Consider the following 20,258-nt stretch of genomic DNA (forward strand, 5'->3'; position numbering starts at 1 on the left):
CCCATATCACAATTTTGATTGGTCTGTCCATTGCCAGACGTGGTGTTATTGGTTCTTCTGGTCTGTCACACCAGAGGGCATTTCCCATAGTGAGATACCGAGCAACTGTTGAAAGAGAACTGGATACAGAATAACCTTTTACTAAAGGAGCTCACCTTTCTGTAGACGGCTCCCACAATGGCCGTGCGAAGCCTCATTCCCGTCACGAAGCAGACGTGGAAATATTTCTGCAGAATCAGCGTCTGGACGCAGGTGCAAACAAAGAGTAGAGCCGTGTAGAAGTAGCCACGCCAGTAGGGGGCACTGGAGTCATTCACAAACTGGATCAGCAGCCTGAGAAGAGGAGAAGATTATTGGTGCTTTTCCACCAGCTCTAATCATCTCGACTCTACACGACTCAGCACGCTTAAAACTTGTCGCTTTTCCACTGGCAGGGCTCCCCCACGAATTGGACCTGGTGACATCACAAAACCACATCTCTAACAGGAATCGCTGGCTTTTCAAAAACCACAGCAATGGCAGAAGAAAATTTTGCCGCTGTTTACTCATCATATATTCGCGTGTTGTTTTTGATTTTTGGATTGAACACGGCTCCACGCCCCAGTTCTCACAGATCAGTTTTATTTGTCGTATGTTCAGCTTTCACTGAAAATGTGTGTCGGTCACCAACCCAAGGAGCATATAAACTTCTTCAAAACATCTCAATGTACGAGCTGCTGCTGTGAGTCCAATCAAAACAAATGTGAAAGCTGCTGTAATTTCTCTGCATTTCATCATGATTGACATGGCTCTGGCCAATAAGCAATCTGCAGGGTTTACATGTCACCATTTAGTACCTACTTGGCACAATTGGAACCCCAAGGGAGCTGGGACTGAAAACCTACCTGGTTCCAGGTACCAGGTACCAGATTTGGCCAGTGGAAAAGCAAAAGAGCTGTGTCGAGTCAAGTAGAGTCGTGTAGGTTCTATGTAGTGGAAAAGCTCCATATGTTTACCCGGTTCATTGAAATTAATCCTATATCTCCAGAGCACAAACAAACACACATCATTTCCTCTCACTCCCTGACCCTTGCTGTAAACATGGTATCTCCTGGCTGTGACCAGTGTGCTATACATGCTCAGACACAGCAACAACAAGCATATGCTCTGGCGCTGAAAGCCTTAGGTTGTTAATTCGGTAATGCTTAACACTACACTTATAAAGTTTTAAATTATAAGTGGTTGTACTAAATGTTACTAATTAGGTGTTAAACACAGTAAGTGCCTTTAATCATCATTTATTACACAAACAGGAAGGGCAACAGTGACCTATTGTTTGCCAAATGGTGATCCCACATCCATCTACAGTTACACCTCAGATCTCAGAATATTATTCTTTTCCTCAAAATTTTTATTAGGTTCTCCGACACTTTGAGTCTTAGACAAAAAATAAAAAATAAAAAATAGAAAAATAAAATAAAAAAAAGAAGAAGTCACAGTTTTCCTTTCTCATTGTGTGTTACAAACGAATTTCTCGTGTACACTTTACTGCTGACATAGATGACGTTGCTATTAAACAAGCTCCTGTTGGGTTGCTCCTTGACGCAACACTGCATTTTAACATCTTTGTAACACTGTACGTTTAAATGCACTGCTCACTTTTCTATGGTCCTCCAGTTAAACTGATTAATCATCTCCAGTACATACAAAACCCAGCAGCGAGAGTTCTGATTCCCACCAAACGCAGGGCTCATATCACAGCAGAGGGTGATCATATATAATTTTATTATTTTCTCAGTAAGTCTGGTGCAGGCTCTGGTATACACACACACACCTCTACTAATGAACGCCTATACTAACGAACTTTCCAAGATACAAACCGGGCATTTGAATATTTTTTGCCTCCACCAACGAACCATGACTCTAGAAACGAACGCGAGCCTCCGCCAAGCCGGCGGCTGGAAATGGCCACTGACCCCAATAGGCGAGTCTCCCAGTGTGCCCAGACTTGAGTGAGCATTTAAGATTAGCAAATTGTAGTTTTACCATTTGTGTAAATTGCAGACATCGAAATTCGTGCTAAGTTAAGCCGTATCTACGCTTCGTCTCTCCACATTCACCTGCCTACTCTTCACCTATTATTCCACCCACCCCCCACCTCTTGTCATACAGCCAGTGCCTGTGTTACTTCTCCAGCCAGTTGTCACATCTTTGATATGTAACCACTTAAAACTTTATTTCTTTTTTATTACTATTACCACGGTATTTCTTTTTTATTTTTAGTAATGCTATGCATTTTTTACTAATTTGGGAGTGTTGTAAACATATATCAGTGCAACAAGTGTGACTTTCGGGGTGGGGGCTTTTTCCACTTACGAACCGGGTCACAGAACGGATCAAGTTCGTAGGTAGAGGTTCCACTGTATGTGTATGTGTGTATAATATAAATTATCTTAGGTGCCTAAGACTTCTGCACAGTACTGTACAATCACAGAAAACTTGACATAACACAGAATCTCATTTACATTAGTGGTAACCAGGAGGAAAGCCCTTTACAGGGACACACTCCCCCTCTTCTCCACACTGGAACATGGTTCTTACTTCTTTTGTCAATACCCCACAGCAGCATTCTTCTCCTGTCTAAACAGCCCTGTTCAGAACGCCTGTTCCTTTAAATGATAATGAGCCGCTCACTGTTCTCCCCGACCCCGAGCGCACAGCAGTGAGGAGCAAGGAGCAGAAGTTGTGGTTTTTAGCCGTTTTCTCTTGGTTCTTCTGTTTTTACTCAGTGCTCTCGTGGTGTCTGTTTTGCTGCATTTAACCTCGTCTTTGCGCCCTCACATGAACGCAGGTCCATCGCTGTAATTGGACAGACTCAGACGAGGGAGCGGGGCACTGACTAGTGGCCCTTTCTGCTCTGGGCTTTTCCAGCACACTGAGGGGGCTTGTTTCCTGCTAGAATTTGTGGAAATAAAACAGAAATATCTCCCTTGAGGACCAAAATAACATAAGCATAAATCCATGAGTCACGCTGAGAGATGTGATCAGCAGTAAAATTAAAGCAGGGAGGATCATAAACACTGGAATGTAGTTTCACTGCTTCTGGAAGCACGATAAGCTCTAGTTGAATAGACATGCAGCAGCCTGAGAAATGTTCAGCCTCTCAGAGATGTTTCAGCTCAGAGACCGGTTTGTAACTCGATCACATCCTGCAAAGTAAAGAAAACTAGGCTCAAAAGGCCACGGCTGCTGCTGAGGGACAGAAATCATCCCGCAGAGTCTCTGCGTCTCCGTCAGGAGCAGCTCAGAGGAAAGAAAAACAAACTCCTCACACAGAAACAATCAGCTCTGAACACAGGAGAAAACACACACAAACACACACCTCCAGTCTGGAGAACCGCAGGATGTTCCTCAGTCCCATCCGTTCAAGCTTAGAATAATATAAATATTAAATTATTACCTTATTAACTAGATGTATTAGTTGTTTTTTTATTACTATTTTTATTATTATTATTATTAGTAGTAGTAGTAGTAGTAATACCATTATTATTATGACTCCTAACTCACTTTCATAGAGTATGAATATAGAAGACGGGCGTTTCTGATAAAGCGGCCAGTGAATGTCAGCAGAAGACGGGCGTTTCTGATAAAGCGGCCAGTGAATGTCAGCAGAAGACGGGCGTTTCTGATAAAGCGGCCAGTGAATGTCAGCAGAAGACGGGCGTTTCTGATAAAGCGGCCAGTGAATGTCAGCAGAAGACGGGCGTTTCTGATAAAGCGGCCAGTGAATGTCAGCAGAAGACGGGCGTTTCTGATAAAGCGGCCAGTGAATGTCAGCAGAAGACGGGCGTTTCTGATAAAGCGGCCAGTGAATGTCAGCAGAAGACGGGCGTTTCTGATAAAGCGGCCAGTGAATGTCAGCAGAAGACGGGCGTTTCTGATAAAGCGGCCAGTGAATGTCAGCAGAAGACGGGCGTTTCTGATAAAGCGGCCAGTGAATGTCAGCAGAAGACGGGCGTTTCTGATAAAGCGGCCAGTGTATGTCAGCAGAAGACGGGCGTTTCTGATAAAGCGGCCAGTGAATGTCAGCAGAAGACGGGCGTTTCTGATAAAGCGGCCAGTGAATGTCAGCAGAAGACGGGCGTTTCTGATAAAGCGGCCAGTGAATGTCAGAAGAGGTGGTGTTTCACACACACAGATGTACACAGAAGAGTAAGAATGAAGTACCTGAGGATTTCTGGTCCAACAAACATGAGGATGTCATGGATGATCTTGTAGATGGAGCTGACCAGGAAATAAGGGCCGAATGTCCGGCAGAGAGCTAGGAACAAGGAGGGTTCCCTGCTTTTAGGAGAAGTTTTCATTATCAAAATCTCAGACTCCTCTATCGGCCGGCCGTCCTTCTTCTCAGACCCAGAGCGTTTGGGAGAATACATCATCTTATCCTCGGGCCTGAAAAACAAGACAAAGTGAATTTGACCAAAAATAGTAACAACACAAAGAGTAACAAACAACACACCATACACCTTAAACTGACGTGGACTCAGAGGGAGATGGTGATTAAGCAGCATCCCAATGTGTATAATTAAAGAGGAACATACTCTCCCTCTTCTCCACAGTGGAACACAGTTCTGTTTCTTAATGAAACATCTGTGACATGCTTTGGTCCAAACCCCACGAGCCCCACAGCAGCGTTCTCCCCATGTCTAAACAGCCCTGTTCAGAACACCCGCTTTCAGCACCTGTTCCTTTAAATGATAATGAGCTGCTCGCTGTTCACCCCGACCCCGAGTGCACAGCAGTGAGGAGTGAGGAGCAGACGGTCTGGTTTTTAGCTGTTTTCTTTCTTTTATGTTTTTACTCAGTGCTCTTTTTTCACCGCACTTGTTGTGTCCATTTTGTTGCGTTTAACCTTGTCTTTAGCACTTTACTGAAATGAGTGAGGAACGAGAGAAAGGGTGGGTCCTATCCTCATTCTAAAGTTACCTAGAGCAATGTCTGATGTGCTGAGCCTAGAGCAGCAAAGATTGAGTCTCTTTTCACTTATTACAGCTCAAGTGAGGCATCACAGTTATTCTGAAGCTGGAATATTAAGGTAAAAATACTGGAGAGAGAGAGAGAGAGAGACTGACTTACTTTTTGGTCTTGTTGCACTCATGGTCCCAGCGTTTGACCAGCTGTGGAACCACTGCCGGAGATCTATCTTCTGCATTTAATGACCATAGATCTTTCTCTTCTAGAGGCCTTCTATAACCTTGTACCATCAACCTTCAGTAAACAGAAAAACAGTCCTTTACATCAAGGATTGGAGTTTCAAATACAGTTAAAATAAAGAAATGAATAAATAAATCTGCACTAAACACAGGTAAACAGGATGAATTCTGCTCCAAATCTACAAGCTCTGCTACCTAAAATCTGGACAGTAAAACGGCAGTAAAATCAGGAATATGTGCTGTGTTCATTACCCTGAAAATTTGTTTAACTGAAGAAAAAGAAGATTTCCAATGTTGTGCCTTACAAACTTGATTGTATTTTGTAAATATAAATGTTTGCTGGTGTTTGGGAACTGTGGAGACTCAGCGCTGCAGATCTGTAAGCTAAACATTTTTGCCTGTTCTCATTCAGTACAAGACTTGAGCTGCTCAACCGTCCATTGATGCAGTGGACGCTGTTGTGACAGCGGTTTTCTCCGGAGTCCTCCTGAGCTCATGATGCTATGTAAAACTGGAATTTTTTGCTTTTGTGCTGTTTTCAGATTAATGATACTTCAAGAGATTTAATACTTCACAGAGCTTTGTTTTTTTTCCCAAAGTTTACAAAAAAATAATAATAATTAATTTAAAAACTTTTTTTCCAGGAACAGGGTTTGAATTAATCTTTATATCAAACTAGCTGTTGGTCAGTGTACATATTGACCACAGCGACAAAACACTAAGAAAATCATGTTGTTTATCCCAGACGAAAGAATTGTATTTAAAATGGCATGCTTCCTACCTCTAAACCAACATTTCCAATCTTTAGGCCAACACACACCCTGCCTAAAGAAATCACATGTTCTTAAAAACCTTGATGAACCAGAACAGGAACGTTTAATTACGACTGAAACAAGACTCCCTGCAATAACTGCTTTGAGGTGTGTGTTCAATAAACACTCCATAACACAGCCTTACAGATTAGAGGGAGCTGGGCAAAATGACAAATGTAAATGGTTAAATTACGCTGAAGCAAGACAATGCAAGTTCAAAAATAAAAAAAAGGAAGTCTAGAGTTAGTTTCACTTAGCATTTTCACATTTAGTTTGTCCATTTTTATACACAGTTAAAGACACAGTCTGATTGGTGGAGAAGCACAATGTTTCTTTTGTTGTTGTCAGTGACTACATTTATCCACAGTGATATAACTCACGTTATGCTGCACTCATCGTCCACTCACTCAGCTTCACTGACCACACAGAAGCACTTCGTAGTTCTACAATTACAGACTGTAAAATCTGTTGCTCTACAGTCTACATACATTGCTTGCCCAGTTTCTTACAGTTTTTCCAATGCTCAGGACCCCCCCAAGAACCCCACAATACAGGTATGATTTGGCTGGCGTTTAAGATTTCTCAGTGACACTGGCGTGGGTTTGGTGTGATATTGAAATGTTTCTGAATCAAAAAGGTGGATTTATGAGATGGATTTAACATTTTTTTAAATATTATTTTTAACATTTAAATATTATTTATTCATTCATCCTTTGTAAGTGCTGTTCCAGTTCAGGACCACAGTGGGTCTGGGGCATACCCAGAATCACTGGGCACAAGGTGGGACCACACACTGAAGGGGGTGCCAGTCCTTCGCAGGGCAACACACACTCACACCTATGTATTTATTTATTTATTTATTTTTTTGAATGTGTGAGGAAACTGGAGCACCCACACAGACATGGTCCCTGGAGCTGTGTGACTGCGACACTACCTGCTGCTGTTCTGGTAACTGTACAGACAAAATGAAGAGGCATGAAATATTGCTATGAAGTGGTTTGTGTGGGGGCTGCTCTGGTCGAGAACTGGCCAACACTATTATAGTTATATAGTTATAGTATGCTGTGCTGGCACGAGTGGATCAGACACATCAGGGCTGTTAGAGTTGTGAGGGATTGTTTAATAAAGCATGAATTAACTAATAATAATTCACATAATAATAATTTTCTTAATTACCATTTGCTTCATCTTGGTGGAAAAAAAATGACAGACCGCTCCTTTAAAATAGCAGCTGTTTGTGTCACTCACCCTGTGATCCACCAGAAGCTAATCCTGGAGAGAAAGCACGCTCCAGCTTCAGGACACGGATTCTGTGCAAACACAAACAATAACTTTAACCACGTCAACATTGACCAGAGGGGTAAGTCAGACATCGATTGTACTCACAGACTCTTTGACTGCCTGAGAGAAGAGAGGAGGCTGGTCTGAGATGCAGGAGAGAACCAGAGAGACCAGCAGCAGAGCATAGTAAACATAGAAAGTGCTGTATCGGAACACGTCTACTGTGGCTGGCTAAGGAGTGGAGAAAATACAAAGTGAAATTTTTAACAGAGAATAACAATATTTAAAATATTTTAACAGATTTTTTTATATGCAAAAAAAAAAGATATAAATAAAATTTAAAAACAGGAAACTAGCCAGAAAATGGATGAATAAACATGTATGTTTTAATAAATATAGATACATTTTTCAAAAATAAATGTTTCAAAGCTACTGTATTTGAACAAGAGGGAGACAATCACAAATGCAGTCACTACTTACATAGATTATATAAAATGCTAAAAAAAGATACAGAGTAAAATGTACATCTATAGATTTATCCAGTTAAAAGATACAGTGATTTAAAACACTGCTACGGCTGTGTGATGCACTCAACCCTTCCTGTGTCGATTAATGTAGTCTTTTATATCCACCATACCAAATTAAGACCCACTTTTTATTCTATAAAGCAATGTGCCACTACATAATCACGTTTACAATGCTGGCTTAAGTGGGGTATTTGGGTCTTTATGTGTGTTGTGTATCATGTTCCCCACATCCAGTCAAACATACTCATATTTCTGTATGTCTCGTTTATTCCCCTGAGTCCCAGAGTATCAGGGAGTTCAAAGAGTAACTGCGAGTCTCACCTCATCCAGAGCCTGAAGGATTTTGGATCGAAAGGTAACTGTGGCACACACTGCAGATATGAGCCAAAAATTGAGCATAATCCCAGAGGACTGGACTCCTTTTACCCGCTCGTATTGTATCAACAATGTGGCCAGCAACTGCAGGACAAACACACTCAGTCATATACAACATGATCTTTCCAAGTGTAAATAAGTACACAGTTAAATGTGGAATTATTCTGTAATACACAAAGCTTAATTTCTATTTTTGCTGAGTTTAATACACTGGAAATTCTGAACCGGCCCTATTTTATACATTGTGTGTTCCTTGTATGCAATAACTCTTCACAGCGGTCATCAGGTAGGCACCTCCTCTCGTTGGTCTTTCTCTGAATTAAGCCCAAGACACCCCCAGAAGGCCACCCTCTCCAAGCTAGTTTAAAAGTCCTACCTCACCCTTTACCATCATCAACTGTAAATCCACACTGGCCTCCCTGGTGACTAAGGCTGTACCTAGCCCCACTGGCACCGTTAACGCATGCTTTGTGAAATATCGATAAGAGTAGTATAAAATCATCTGAAAAACTTCCAAGAACAAACAAGAAACGTGACATCACCAGCAAACATCAATTATTTTTTAAAGTCAAATTTATATTGAGTGAAGACAGTGCCCTGTAATGACTGTCAGTCAGTGACAGATGTTATAAATGATGTAAATTGAAACATTGAAAATGTGTTTAAAAATCATATCATTGTTATTGAAACATTTTATATCATGATATACACTGATATTTAAAAAGATTTTTTGGGGGTGGGGGGGGTCTCAGTCTGTTTATTTGGAAATCTCAGTCTGTAGAGTGCAGCTTCCAAAGACCCAGGCTATTTTAACATGTTTTTTAACATGGATATTTAGCTTCTATGACATTGCTAGATCAATCAGAGGCAGCTGGACTCTACGCTGTGGACACGAACACAACATAATTGTTCAGCCTTTTGAATTATAGAAATTGTTGCTACCAATAAGAATTAAAATGCCTGGATTTTCATTTCTAAATTTAACCTGGAACTGCTGTATTAGTTAGGAAAAAAAATCACTAAAATGTTCAGCCCTAGAAAAGGGATATGATGTATTTTGTAGAATTTATTTGTAGGGACATGTGATTTCCCATTAAATAAACAGTTTAACACTTTTCCTCTATTTCTGACCTAACAAACAAACACTGAAATCCTTTTCAGGATCAATAGTGTTAACATGTTTACCAACGACAGCCTTAGGTACTTTTACAAGCTCATACTGGCCATTCACTCTCAGATATAAGGTCATTTTATACATAAATACTCACCATTGTGATGCCGAGCATTGTGGGGCTGACTAAGTACACCGCAGCACTTGCCACTCCTCTGCCTCTTTCCCAGAAAGAGTAAAAAACATCTGCCCAGCAGATAATCCACAGCAAGAATCCAGTAACCTTACAGAGGAAGAGAACACATGGAGATAAGAAAAACGATCTTATGCCAGCACTGAACAACAGCAGGAGAATCACTGCTGTTTCATAGCTGAACTTCAGCAGCTTACACAACACTGAGTCTCCTGTTAACTCCTAAAATATCAAGAAACTTTCCACTAAAGGTCAAGTCAACACCTTGAACTCTTCACAAGTTCCTCAAACTGCAGCATGGAGCATTGTCTCACTGAAAGGAAACACCGCTGCCATGCAGGGATGGGCTTTAGAGAGGTTTAATGTGAAATAAGGAGCTATATTGGTGTTAACCTGGACCCAGTGTCATTAACCATTTCAGCAGTGTGTCTTCTGACCCAGTTCTATCAGAGCAGCGTTAACTCTTTCAGATAAAATGTAACTTTAGATGACAACAAGAAATAAAACACTTGTAAAAAAAAATTAAAAATAAGACAACCCAGTCAGTTTCTGAAACATAGTTCTAATGGGATTTAAACCCTTGTCCTTAAGCTCTGAGTGTGTGTCTGTACTCACAGTTTTGGCTTTATTGAGGTGGCTCATACATATATATCCTCTGTCATGGCTTTTGAGGTACCAGAAGTAGAAGGGAGCGAAGACCCAGAGGTAGAGACAGGGCACCCACACCAGCACTGTGTTCTGGAAACACTTCGTCAGGTCCGGGTGCTGTGTGTACCACGTTCGGTTCCAATCCTGAGCAAATACAGAAGTAAACATCATGCACTGCATCTGAATTGCATGCAACAACAAGGTGTAAATAAACGTCATGTGAAAGACAACACTGAGATTATTCACGGTCCCCAAAATCCCCCTGAATAAAACAGACTGCTCATGTTTGCTTATTTTTATATCTCCTCATCCTTTAAACACACAAAGGCAATTTACTCTACAAAGGCAATTCAAAATGAATGAGCAACAACTGCAAGGTGTTTCTGTGGGGCTGCAGGTCATGTTTATGTTTGTGCAAACAACACACACTGGACAGGGCTTCACACACTCACACAGCTACGCCACTAACCAATGTGTGCTTGGACTGTGTGAGGAAACCCACACAGACACAGGGAGAACACACCACACTCCTCACAGACAGTCACCCAAGGACTGAACCCAGGACCCAGAAACCCTGCTGCAGCTGTGGAAACACCCAGCCCTATTATAAAGTCACCACTCTGGAAATGAAAACGGGGTGTTCAGACAGTGAAACAAAAGAGAGTTTTTCATAAACTCTGTCTGTATTTGAGAAACTTTAAATAACGGATTCCTTCGCAGGGGCCAGGGAGACCACCACAGAGATGAGAAAAAGCTGGAACCTATGAAAACGACGTGACGACAGGGTTAAACTCACACAAACAAGAATCAGCTCTCACCAAACTAATGATTTGTGGTGAAGAGTGAGACACTGTAAACATTGCCTCAGCTCTCAGCTGCTCACTGAGCTGGATCCTGGGAGCAAGTTCGCTCAAGAACTGTTTGTGACCTGGTGGTATTGAGCTGTGACCTCCAGCACAACAGAGAACACAGTTCTTCTGCTCTGCAGCCCAACCCTGGCGGGATTACGATCCCCTAGCCCACACTTGGCCTTGGACATGGCAACATTAAGCTCATGTGCAGCGGCTCAAATGGTTTGCTATGGAGATTATAGGCTACAAGATGTTTGGACACAATAGGACATCCGCTGAATTTACTCATCTGTGTTTACTTCTCATAAAAGTGTTGTGAGAGTTGTTTTTTGTTACTGTCTATTATTTGGTGTGAGGCGGTAAAGAGAGCTGTCCTAAGCTGGCCTTTTCCTCATCTTTATGATCATAAAGTTTGGTTCTTGATCAAACAGAGACCCTGCAAGACCCCCAGTCTTCACAAAACCAGCCTGTGACTAAGGAACACTTGTATATAGCTGTGAGACTGGGGTCCGACTTCAGTCTTGGTTTTTCTAAAGATATGTAGTGTAAGGTTAGCATTGAGATACCCAACATTATGGACATTTTAGGCACAGCCATTTTTAACTTTCTGAGGTTATAATAACAAATCAGAAATGTCAGAATATGATAAAACATTCCTGAATGTATTGCATATTTAAAAAGAATAAACCATAGCCTAATTATGGAGATTATCTGTACATTTTAGAGCTTGCTTTCTGCCCATGTGTTAATGTTACTGACATACTGGGCAAAAGCATAAATTCTAATATATATTGGTATATTGATATATTAAACACCTTATCCGATAAAAATCAGACAATATACAGTAATTCTGCCTTAAATATAATTTTGTCGCCCTCTGTAAAGGAAGTAGAACTGATAATTCCCTCAGTAAATGAACATAAAATATACTGTGAATTATGTCGGAATTGTGTCTAAATTAGCTTGAAACATATCCTAATTAGAAAATAAACGAAAGAAAGCAAGAAAAGCCCGATTACATACAACCATATTACTCAGCTATGGCTAAAGGTAACGTTTTTATCACCTTCAAAATCCAAAAAAAAAATGGAAAAAAACATACAAATCATAAGTCTCTAAAACAACAAAGGGCCATGTTAATATCCAAAAATACTACTTCCCCAACCGTTTAAACACAAGTATGTGCCAGCTTCTTTTGGAACTCTCAGTTCCACCTTTAGTGGTATAGCAGACTCATGTAACCGCAGCATGACTGTATGTAACTGCAGTCCTGATTAAGGTAGAACGGAAAGTTCCCAACCACAGCTAAAGCTAAGTAGCTGACTGCGAGGTTAAGAGACCGGTAAGCACCTAGTAACAACTTTGGGGCAAATATAAAGGTTAAAATCCGGAGAATTAACCCATGGAACCGTTAGACAAACTCACCCAGAAAGGATCGGAACCATCTAAACTGCAGAAGCTGTTAAAACCCATTCGTCACCGCCGGAATTCTCTTTTTATTTGGACACAGAAGCCGAGCTCTCATTCCGACTCTAAGCGCTGTGTGTGTTTGTGTGTTAGCTGAATGTGCGAGTGTGTTTGTGTGCGTGTATATATGCGTGTAGTTGTCGTCATCCGGTTTTACTCACGTTGTGGGGACGAAAATATGTTTACACCAACATTGTGTGGACTTCTGACTGTTTAGGGTTAGGGTTATGGTTAGTCTAGCAGTAGGTAGAGTTAGGTTTAGAATCAGGGATATGTAAAGTCTAGTGCAGGGGTAAGTAAGCAGGATTAATCGGTTATCTAGATAACTTAGGCTCAGAAGTCAAGTTTGTCCAAAAGGACTGTCCCAAATCTCATTTCATATTGAACACCATTTGACTTTATGGTTGAGGTTACTGATATTAGGGTTAAGTTCAGTGTAATGTCCTCACAATGGATGCAAACATGTGTGTAAATTATTTTTGTGTGTGTGTGTGTGTGTATGTGTGTGTGTGCACCAAAAGGGGGCGCCATACTCACTAAGGTAAAAACAAAACAAAAACAAAATTATGAACATATGATGCGCAATTCTTTCGTGCTTTGAGAAACTTGTTTTTCACAAAATAATTTTTAGTCTATAATTAAATTTTATATTGTATTCAGCCTGTATTTGCATTCTTTCTTTGAGGAACCAAGTCAAAGAAGTTTTTGAGAAAGAATCACAAAAACATTGCAAATTTACATAAAATTGATGTGACAGTCCTTAGCCTGTTGTCAAATTGTACATATTTGTATATTTATATTTATTTTGATTTGAAATATTATTATTATTATTAGTAGTAGTAGTAGTAGTAGTATTAGTAGTAGTATTGGAAATAATAATAAAAATAATAATAATAATAATAATAATAATAATAATAATAATTTGATTATCAACATCAGTTTTGTTGTTTTAGTTAATATATATATATATATATATATATATATTATATATATTATTTTGTATTATTTTACATTTGAATCTGCAGTGGCGTACTGTTTGGGAAATACATCTATGTCAGTTATTATAAAAAATAATGACTAATTAATTGATTAAATATATTGTATAATTTGATATTCAATGTTGTTTTCTTTATTTCAATACCTTTTTATTATTGAATAAACTTTTTCCATTTCTGACATAATTCCATTTTATTTATTATTTCTCCTTAAAATGTTAAGGACGAACTCCAAGTTTTAAACTTATGCATAATTCAATGTTCAAAATGTATACACAGTCATGGAAGTTGTTTTGGTGTGAAGTGTTTGATTGCTGAGAAACTTGTGGACCAGTTTTGGTGAATGGAACCAGGCGTCTCCAACACAGATCCAACATTTTATTCTCTTTCAATCGACAGTGACATCCACCTGTGTAAATAGATCTATATGGAGTGATGATGATGTAAAACAATGGACTCAGCTCAATAAGTGAGTGTCCATCATGACAAAATTTAAATACCACCACCTTCTCCAAACTATGGTCAGACATCAGCCGTGTATCCCCCACCATTTACTTGCCTCACTTTCTGTATCAATAGCTTTTAGAGGAGCACGTCTGCTTCCATTAACCTCCACTGTCCACTGCTCTAACTCTAGAAGTTTCTCCAGAACCAGAACTCTCTCCATCACTGTGTTTACATCTCCATCATCTGAAGATTCAACGTAATCCTCTTTGAGCTGAAAGATGTTGAAATTAATTCGATTCTGATTTCATTCAGTAATGTGATTGCGTGAAACAGGTCGGAATGGTTTACAGGCAACAACGCCCTGCAGACAATGATTATGGGTTTCTGAAATATTAAACTAAGACTTTATTCATTTATGAAGAGAGCACAGTAAACACGAGCCAGTGAAATGAGTTCAATCTGTGACGATATCCTACAGGGAACAAGCTTAATATCATCATCACTGCACAGCAGCAGGACAAAATATGAAGGCTGCATTAAACTATAAGTGGCAGAGAAAACACACACACACACAAAACACATACAAACACACACAAACACACACAAACACAAAACACATACAAACACACACAAACACACACACACAAACTGTGTCAGTGAGCACACACACTAATATTAGAGGAACACAAAAACCTGTGAATAGGTGATGTGAACACACACACACACACACATATTGGGGCCAGTAAACACACAAATGATTAAGAGCAGTGAGTGCACACACACAAATGATTAGGGCAAAGGGCACATACACACACACACACACACACTAATGATTACAGCAGTGAGCGCATACACACACACACACACACACACACACACACTAATGATACGGGCAGTGGGCACAAACACACACTCACACACACACACACACACTAATGATTAGGGCAGTGGACACACAAACACACACACACACCTCTGATAACACACACTTCTCCTGTCAGTCCTGGAAACCAAACTAGGCAATTTAGGCAATAATAATATTTATAATATAAACATTAATATTGGGCGGCACGGTGGGCGCAGCAGGTAGTGTCGCAGTCACACAGTTCCAGGGACCTGGAGGTTGTGGGTTCGATTTCCGCTCCAGGTGACTGTCTGAGAGGAGTTGGTGTGTTTTCCCCGTGTCCGCGTGGGTTTCCTCCGGGTGCTCCGGTTTCCTCCCACAGTCCAAAAACACACGTTAGTAGGTGGATTGGCGACTCAAAAGTTTCCGTAGGTGTGAATGTGTGTGTGTGTGTGTGTGTGTGTGTGTGTCTGTGTTGCCCTGTGAAGGAATGGCGCCCCCTCCAGGGTGTATTCCTGCCTTGCGCCCAATGATTCCAGGTAGGCTCTGGACCCACCGCGACCCTGAACTGGATAAGTGGTTACAGATAATGAATGAATGTAGTGCAGCAGGTAATGTTGCAGTCACACAGCTTCAGGGTCCTGGGGCTGTGGGTTTGAGCCCCTCTCCAGGTGACTGTCTTTGAGGAGTGCTCTGGTTTCATCCCACGGTTCAAAACACGGTGTGTATAACCTCCATAGGAACACATATGCTCTGGAGCAGCTGCACATGATGAACCCTAAGACCCTGTTGCAGCAGTGAAGAGGAACATACTCCTGATTAATGCCCTTCAGATTAAAAGAGATGCTGAACAAATGTGTGTCCACATACGTCTAGCCACAGAGAGCCCTTTAAAGACAGAACAAGGGCCTCAGTCAGAGCTGCGCAGACGGACGGAGTGGTTTAGTCAAAGCAGCTCAGCTGCAATAAATTCAAATACCTTTTTGCTGTGTTTATTCTTTTGTGGTCAACCCACTTGCCTGGGTTTTGACCGTAAAAGGAAAAGAGCATTGCTGTGAGGATTTGATGGCATTCAGCAACATAGTTATCAGTGAGGTCAGGTGCTGAGCTCCAGAGAATACATCTCCACAGCCCAGTGCTGGGGGCTTTACACACGTTCAGCCTGTGCTTGGCATTGGGCAGGGTGAGCTTAGGCTGCATTCAAGTGGTGTCGGTTTTATTGGGCAGAAGCAGACACTAATACTAACATTAATACTAATAATCCGTCTGTTTTACTGCATTTAACCTCGTCTTTGCGCTCTCTGATAAACCGGGGTCCATCGCTGTGATTGGACAGACTCAGACGAGGGGGCGGAGAAATTCTAAAGTCTCCGAACTTGACGTCAGAAGCAGAGCAGGATGAGAACGACTCGTTTTATCCCATGTTTCCTGACTTAGGCAGCACACAGGGTGGTCTTGTTTCACAGTGTGTGGGTTGGAGGGCTCCAGATACATATATTAATGTGACCATGCACTAAATAAGCTTTTATCATATGTCCTTTTGGCTGGTATTGTCTTCTGTTTTCATGACGCAGTGGTGCTTTTCTCCTGGGTACTTGCAGAGGACCACTGGCCTCAAACTGCTGGAGAGAGACTGCTGGTTTAAATCCGTGGCTCCACAGTCAGATGCTTCTCCTTAAAAGAGCTGAGTTCACAAACTTTTAGACACACATTCAATGAACTAAAGCCCTTCTGCCTTCTTTGTGTTATTGTAATGTGTGTGTTTTTTTTCAATTTGAACCACATTCATAATTTATCATGTTTTAAATTATTTTCTATAATTTGAGATGTATTTAAATATACAGCATTAAACACAAACTGCATTAAAACATTCGTCCAGTGTTTGCCATCAGTAACCGAGCAGGCCGAGGGGTCATTTTCATATCTACAGTGCTCTGAAAGGCTGCAATGTCATGTCCCCAGCAGTGGGCAGGGCCTTGGAGATAAGCCCCGCCCTTAATACCAATGTGCATATCTAAATTGGGGGTGAATGATTGAATGAAGCTTGTGTGAGGTGTTCATCAGTGGAGTCCTGTTCTCAGAGAACCTGCACAGAGCACACAGCCCAGAGGAGATATCACCCACATCTGTGAGTATCTTACCTTTAATCCATATTTCAAATCCCATTAAAAAGAAATTTAAGCAAACCCAGAATTTTACTGTGGAATTTTACAGCAAATGTGCCAGTGGAAATAACTTTGTTTGATGGTGTTTTTGCTATTTTATGGACCTTAGATTTGAGAAACTGTTGATTTTGAAAAGTTTAGAATATATAATTTAACAAATAAATGGAAATGTAGCACCACTTAATGAAAAATTATGAGGATGGCAGTAGGTCATCTTTATCGTAACCATTTTAATCTGGCAACACTTGCCAAGAGAGATCAACAGTGGATCCAAAGCAGCAGGTCAGCAGAGAGGTCCAGCTGGGACTAGTCTGAGCTTAAAAGGGAATTTACAGTGTTGAGGAACTGTTCACAGTGGAGGTGAATGGAACCAGATGTCCTCCTTTAACAGCCCTCAAAGAAAGTCAGGACTGTAAGCGGTGGTGGACACACGGCTGATGTCTGACCATAATTTGGTTCCTGGTCATAGACGTTGTAGACTAGTCCTTTGGTCCTATTATATTTATGGTGAAGGCTTGATGACATCTGGTTCCATTCAACACCACTGTAAAGAAATCTCTACATTCAAGCACCTCACACCTAAACACTCTCTAGAACTGGGTAATTCTTGAAAAGTGGTGTGATATACTTTGAGAACAGAGAATATCTTTGGAACAGTCGTCCTCTGTAAATTCCTCTAAAATCAGGAATCTGTGCTGTGTTCATTCTCTTGAAGTTTTATTTAATGGCAAAAGCACAAAGAACAAGTTTATAGTGTTGTCTCTGAAAAACTTGACTGTATTTTGTAAAAATAAACAGATCTGATTAGAATCTGACGACTGTAGCTTGCTCCAAAAAAGCTGGGAACGAGGTGAAATGAGAACAAAGAATTTATAGAATATTCCAGTTCCACAGTTTTAAAGCGCTGCATTTTAAACAGGAGAATATAAAAGTGATAAAGTACCGTCCACCTAAGGGTCAGTCTCTGCAGCAGACAGGGGCGTGGTCATCACCCGGAGAGGGGGCGTGGTCATCACCTGGAGAGGGGGTGTGGTCCCTGTTTTGGGCTGAGGGGGGCGTGACCACCATCTTGAGATGGGGGTGATGGTCATCACACAGAGAGGGATGTGGCCACCATGCAGAGAACAGTGGTCATCACTCAGAGAGGGGGTGTTGTACCTACTTTGGGCTAAACTTTGTGAGAGAATCAGTTCAAAATGAACATTTCTCAGCACGAGGTCTCACAGTGTTTAGGTCTTGCACTGCCTACCATCCATAACACTGTGGAAAACTCAGGAACTCCGGAGAAATCTCAGTCTGTGTCGGACAGGGCCAGATACCACTGCTGAATGAGCCTGACCTTCCAGCCCTCAGACAGCTCTGAAAGAGAAACTGTCATCATACTGTAATAAATATACATGGACTCAGGAGGACTTCTGAAAACCACTGTCAATGGAAACAGTCCACCACCGAATCACTAAACACAACCCGAGGCCCTGTCCACCCGGATCAATTTATTTTCTAAACCAGAGGTTTTGTTTGTTTTTCTCTCCCGTCCACATAAAAATCATGCTGTAGGTCACTGAAAACAGAGATTTTCAAAAAACGCTCTCTAAAGTGGAGATTTTTGAAAACGCCGTTGTCACTGTTCTCATGCAGACGAAAGAAAACAGAGCGTGTTTCAGAAACGCTGACATCACACAGCATGTCTGTCTCTATGTGAAAGTCAAATTACCTCTTCACTCCCTCTATAGTAAATTACATCAGTCATAAATTACACTGTACACACCGCACGAGATTTCATATTCCCACATATGGGATATAAATATAAATGGTGTTGTATTCCAAATATATAATGAACTGGTAAGATCTAGATTCAGTAATTTCAAGATTTGGGATGATTTGGGATTAAACCTCTGTGTTTCACTCATGCGTCGTAGTGTTTAAGACGTACCATGGCCCCCTACTGGACTGGAATAATAATGCAGTCATATTCATATTCATCTAAAGAGAGGAAAATCTCTGTTTTCAAAAATATTCTTGATTCGTGTGGACTGGGCCTGGGACTCTAGATAGAGAACATGAACTTTAACTCTGTGCAGAACACAGGCGAGCTCTCTGGACCCAAGATGGTCCAAAAGACTTTTGAGATGTGTGCTGTGCTCAGACGAGTTCATGTTTTAGTTTGTTTAAGGGAAAAATAGAGAAGAACCTCACTCGGTTCTCAGGAGAACCTTCTGTCCACCTCTTCTGTTTAAGTGTATTTTTGATCTAACCCCGAGCCCTGATCTTGTACACTCTAATTGTTCACCCAAATAAGCCGTGTATCACAGTGTTACTGATGCAAATGAAATGACCACAGAGCAGCAGCAGTTCCCTCTCAGCTCTTCATTCCTTATAAGGGCGTCATCCAGGATCTGACTGCTCACTGTCATCAGCTCTGTGACTGCACGGCATACGCCCCCTCTATGGTCTTCACTCTGAATGGACCGTGGCTTTATTTAATTCATTGAACCCATAACAATACAACTATGATAGTTACAACAGAGGGGTTTCCAATATAGTGGACAGGCACTGTTCATAACCATAACCTGGCCACTTTATTAGAAACACATTGCTCCTTGGTAGTGTTTATTGCTAATTCAAAGTTTGTGTTCATCTTTTATCCATCACAGGTCTGATACACACACACACACACACACAAGGTCATAAACCTTTCAGTGAATAAGGGACAGTGAGTGTCAGTAGAAGGGAGGTGTTTCTGATAAAGTGGCCAGTGAGTGTCAGTAGAAGGGCGGGTGTTTCTGATAAAGTGGCCAGTGAGTGTCAGTAGAAGGAGGGTGTGTCTAATAAAGTGGATAGTGAGTGTCAGTAGAAGGAGGGTGTTTCTGATAAAGTGGCCAGTGAGTGTCAGTAGAAGGGGGGTGTTTCTGATAAAGTGGCCAGTGTGTGTCAGTAGAGGGGGTGTTTCTGATAAAGTGGCCAGTGCGTGTCAGTAGAAGGGGCTGTTTCTGATAAAGTGGCCAGAGAGTGTCAGTAGAGGGGGGTGTTTCTAATAAAGTGGCCAGTGAGTGTCAGTAGAATGGGGTGTGTCTGATAAAGTGGCCAGTGAGTGTCAGTAGAAGTGGGGTGTTTCTGATAAATTGGCCAGAGAGTGTCAGTAGAAGGGGGGTGTTTCTGATAAAGTGGCCAGAGAGTGTCAGTAGAAGGGGGGTGTTTCTGATAAAGTGGCCAGTGAGTGTCAGTAGAAGGGGGTGTGTCTGATAAAGTGGCCAGTGAGTGTCAGTAGAAGTGGGGTGTTTCTGATAAATTGGCCAGTGAGTGTCAGTAGAAGTGGGTGTGTCTGATAAAGTGGCCAGTGAGTGTCAGTA

General features: G+C 41.3%; 2 protein-coding genes across 4 annotated transcripts in view; one reads left to right on the forward strand and one right to left on the reverse strand.

Moving 5' to 3' along the window:
• abcc1 (ATP binding cassette subfamily C member 1 (ABCC1 blood group)) overlaps nt 1-12,555 on the reverse strand; it is a 30,518-nt gene extending 17,963 nt beyond the window's left edge. The window contains exons 1-9 of the mRNA XM_066642675.1: nt 12,416-12,555; nt 10,107-10,283; nt 9,456-9,581; nt 8,134-8,271; nt 7,391-7,516; nt 7,253-7,314; nt 5,116-5,247; nt 4,207-4,431; nt 156-333 (exon numbers count right to left, since the gene is read on the reverse strand). Coding sequence (XP_066498772.1) covers nt 156-333; nt 4,207-4,431; nt 5,116-5,247; nt 7,253-7,314; nt 7,391-7,516; nt 8,134-8,271; nt 9,456-9,581; nt 10,107-10,283; nt 12,416-12,463 — 1,212 coding nt within the window. The 5' untranslated portion in view covers nt 12,464-12,555. The remainder of the gene's footprint in view (nt 1-155; nt 334-4,206; nt 4,432-5,115; nt 5,248-7,252; nt 7,315-7,390; nt 7,517-8,133; nt 8,272-9,455; nt 9,582-10,106; nt 10,284-12,415) is intronic.
• A 4,246-nt stretch (nt 12,556-16,801) lies between these two features.
• LOC136665354 (myosin-11-like) overlaps nt 16,802-20,258 on the forward strand; it is a 38,994-nt gene continuing 35,537 nt past the window's right edge. For all 3 annotated transcript variants that reach the window (XM_066642936.1, XM_066642937.1, XM_066642938.1), the window contains exon 1: nt 16,802-16,871. The gene's annotated coding sequence lies outside the window, so the exon portion shown is untranslated. The remainder of the gene's footprint in view (nt 16,872-20,258) is intronic.

Source organism: Hoplias malabaricus, chromosome 13 (assembly GCF_029633855.1).
Source record: "Hoplias malabaricus isolate fHopMal1 chromosome 13, fHopMal1.hap1, whole genome shotgun sequence".
NCBI lineage: Eukaryota > Metazoa > Chordata > Actinopteri > Characiformes > Erythrinidae > Hoplias > Hoplias malabaricus.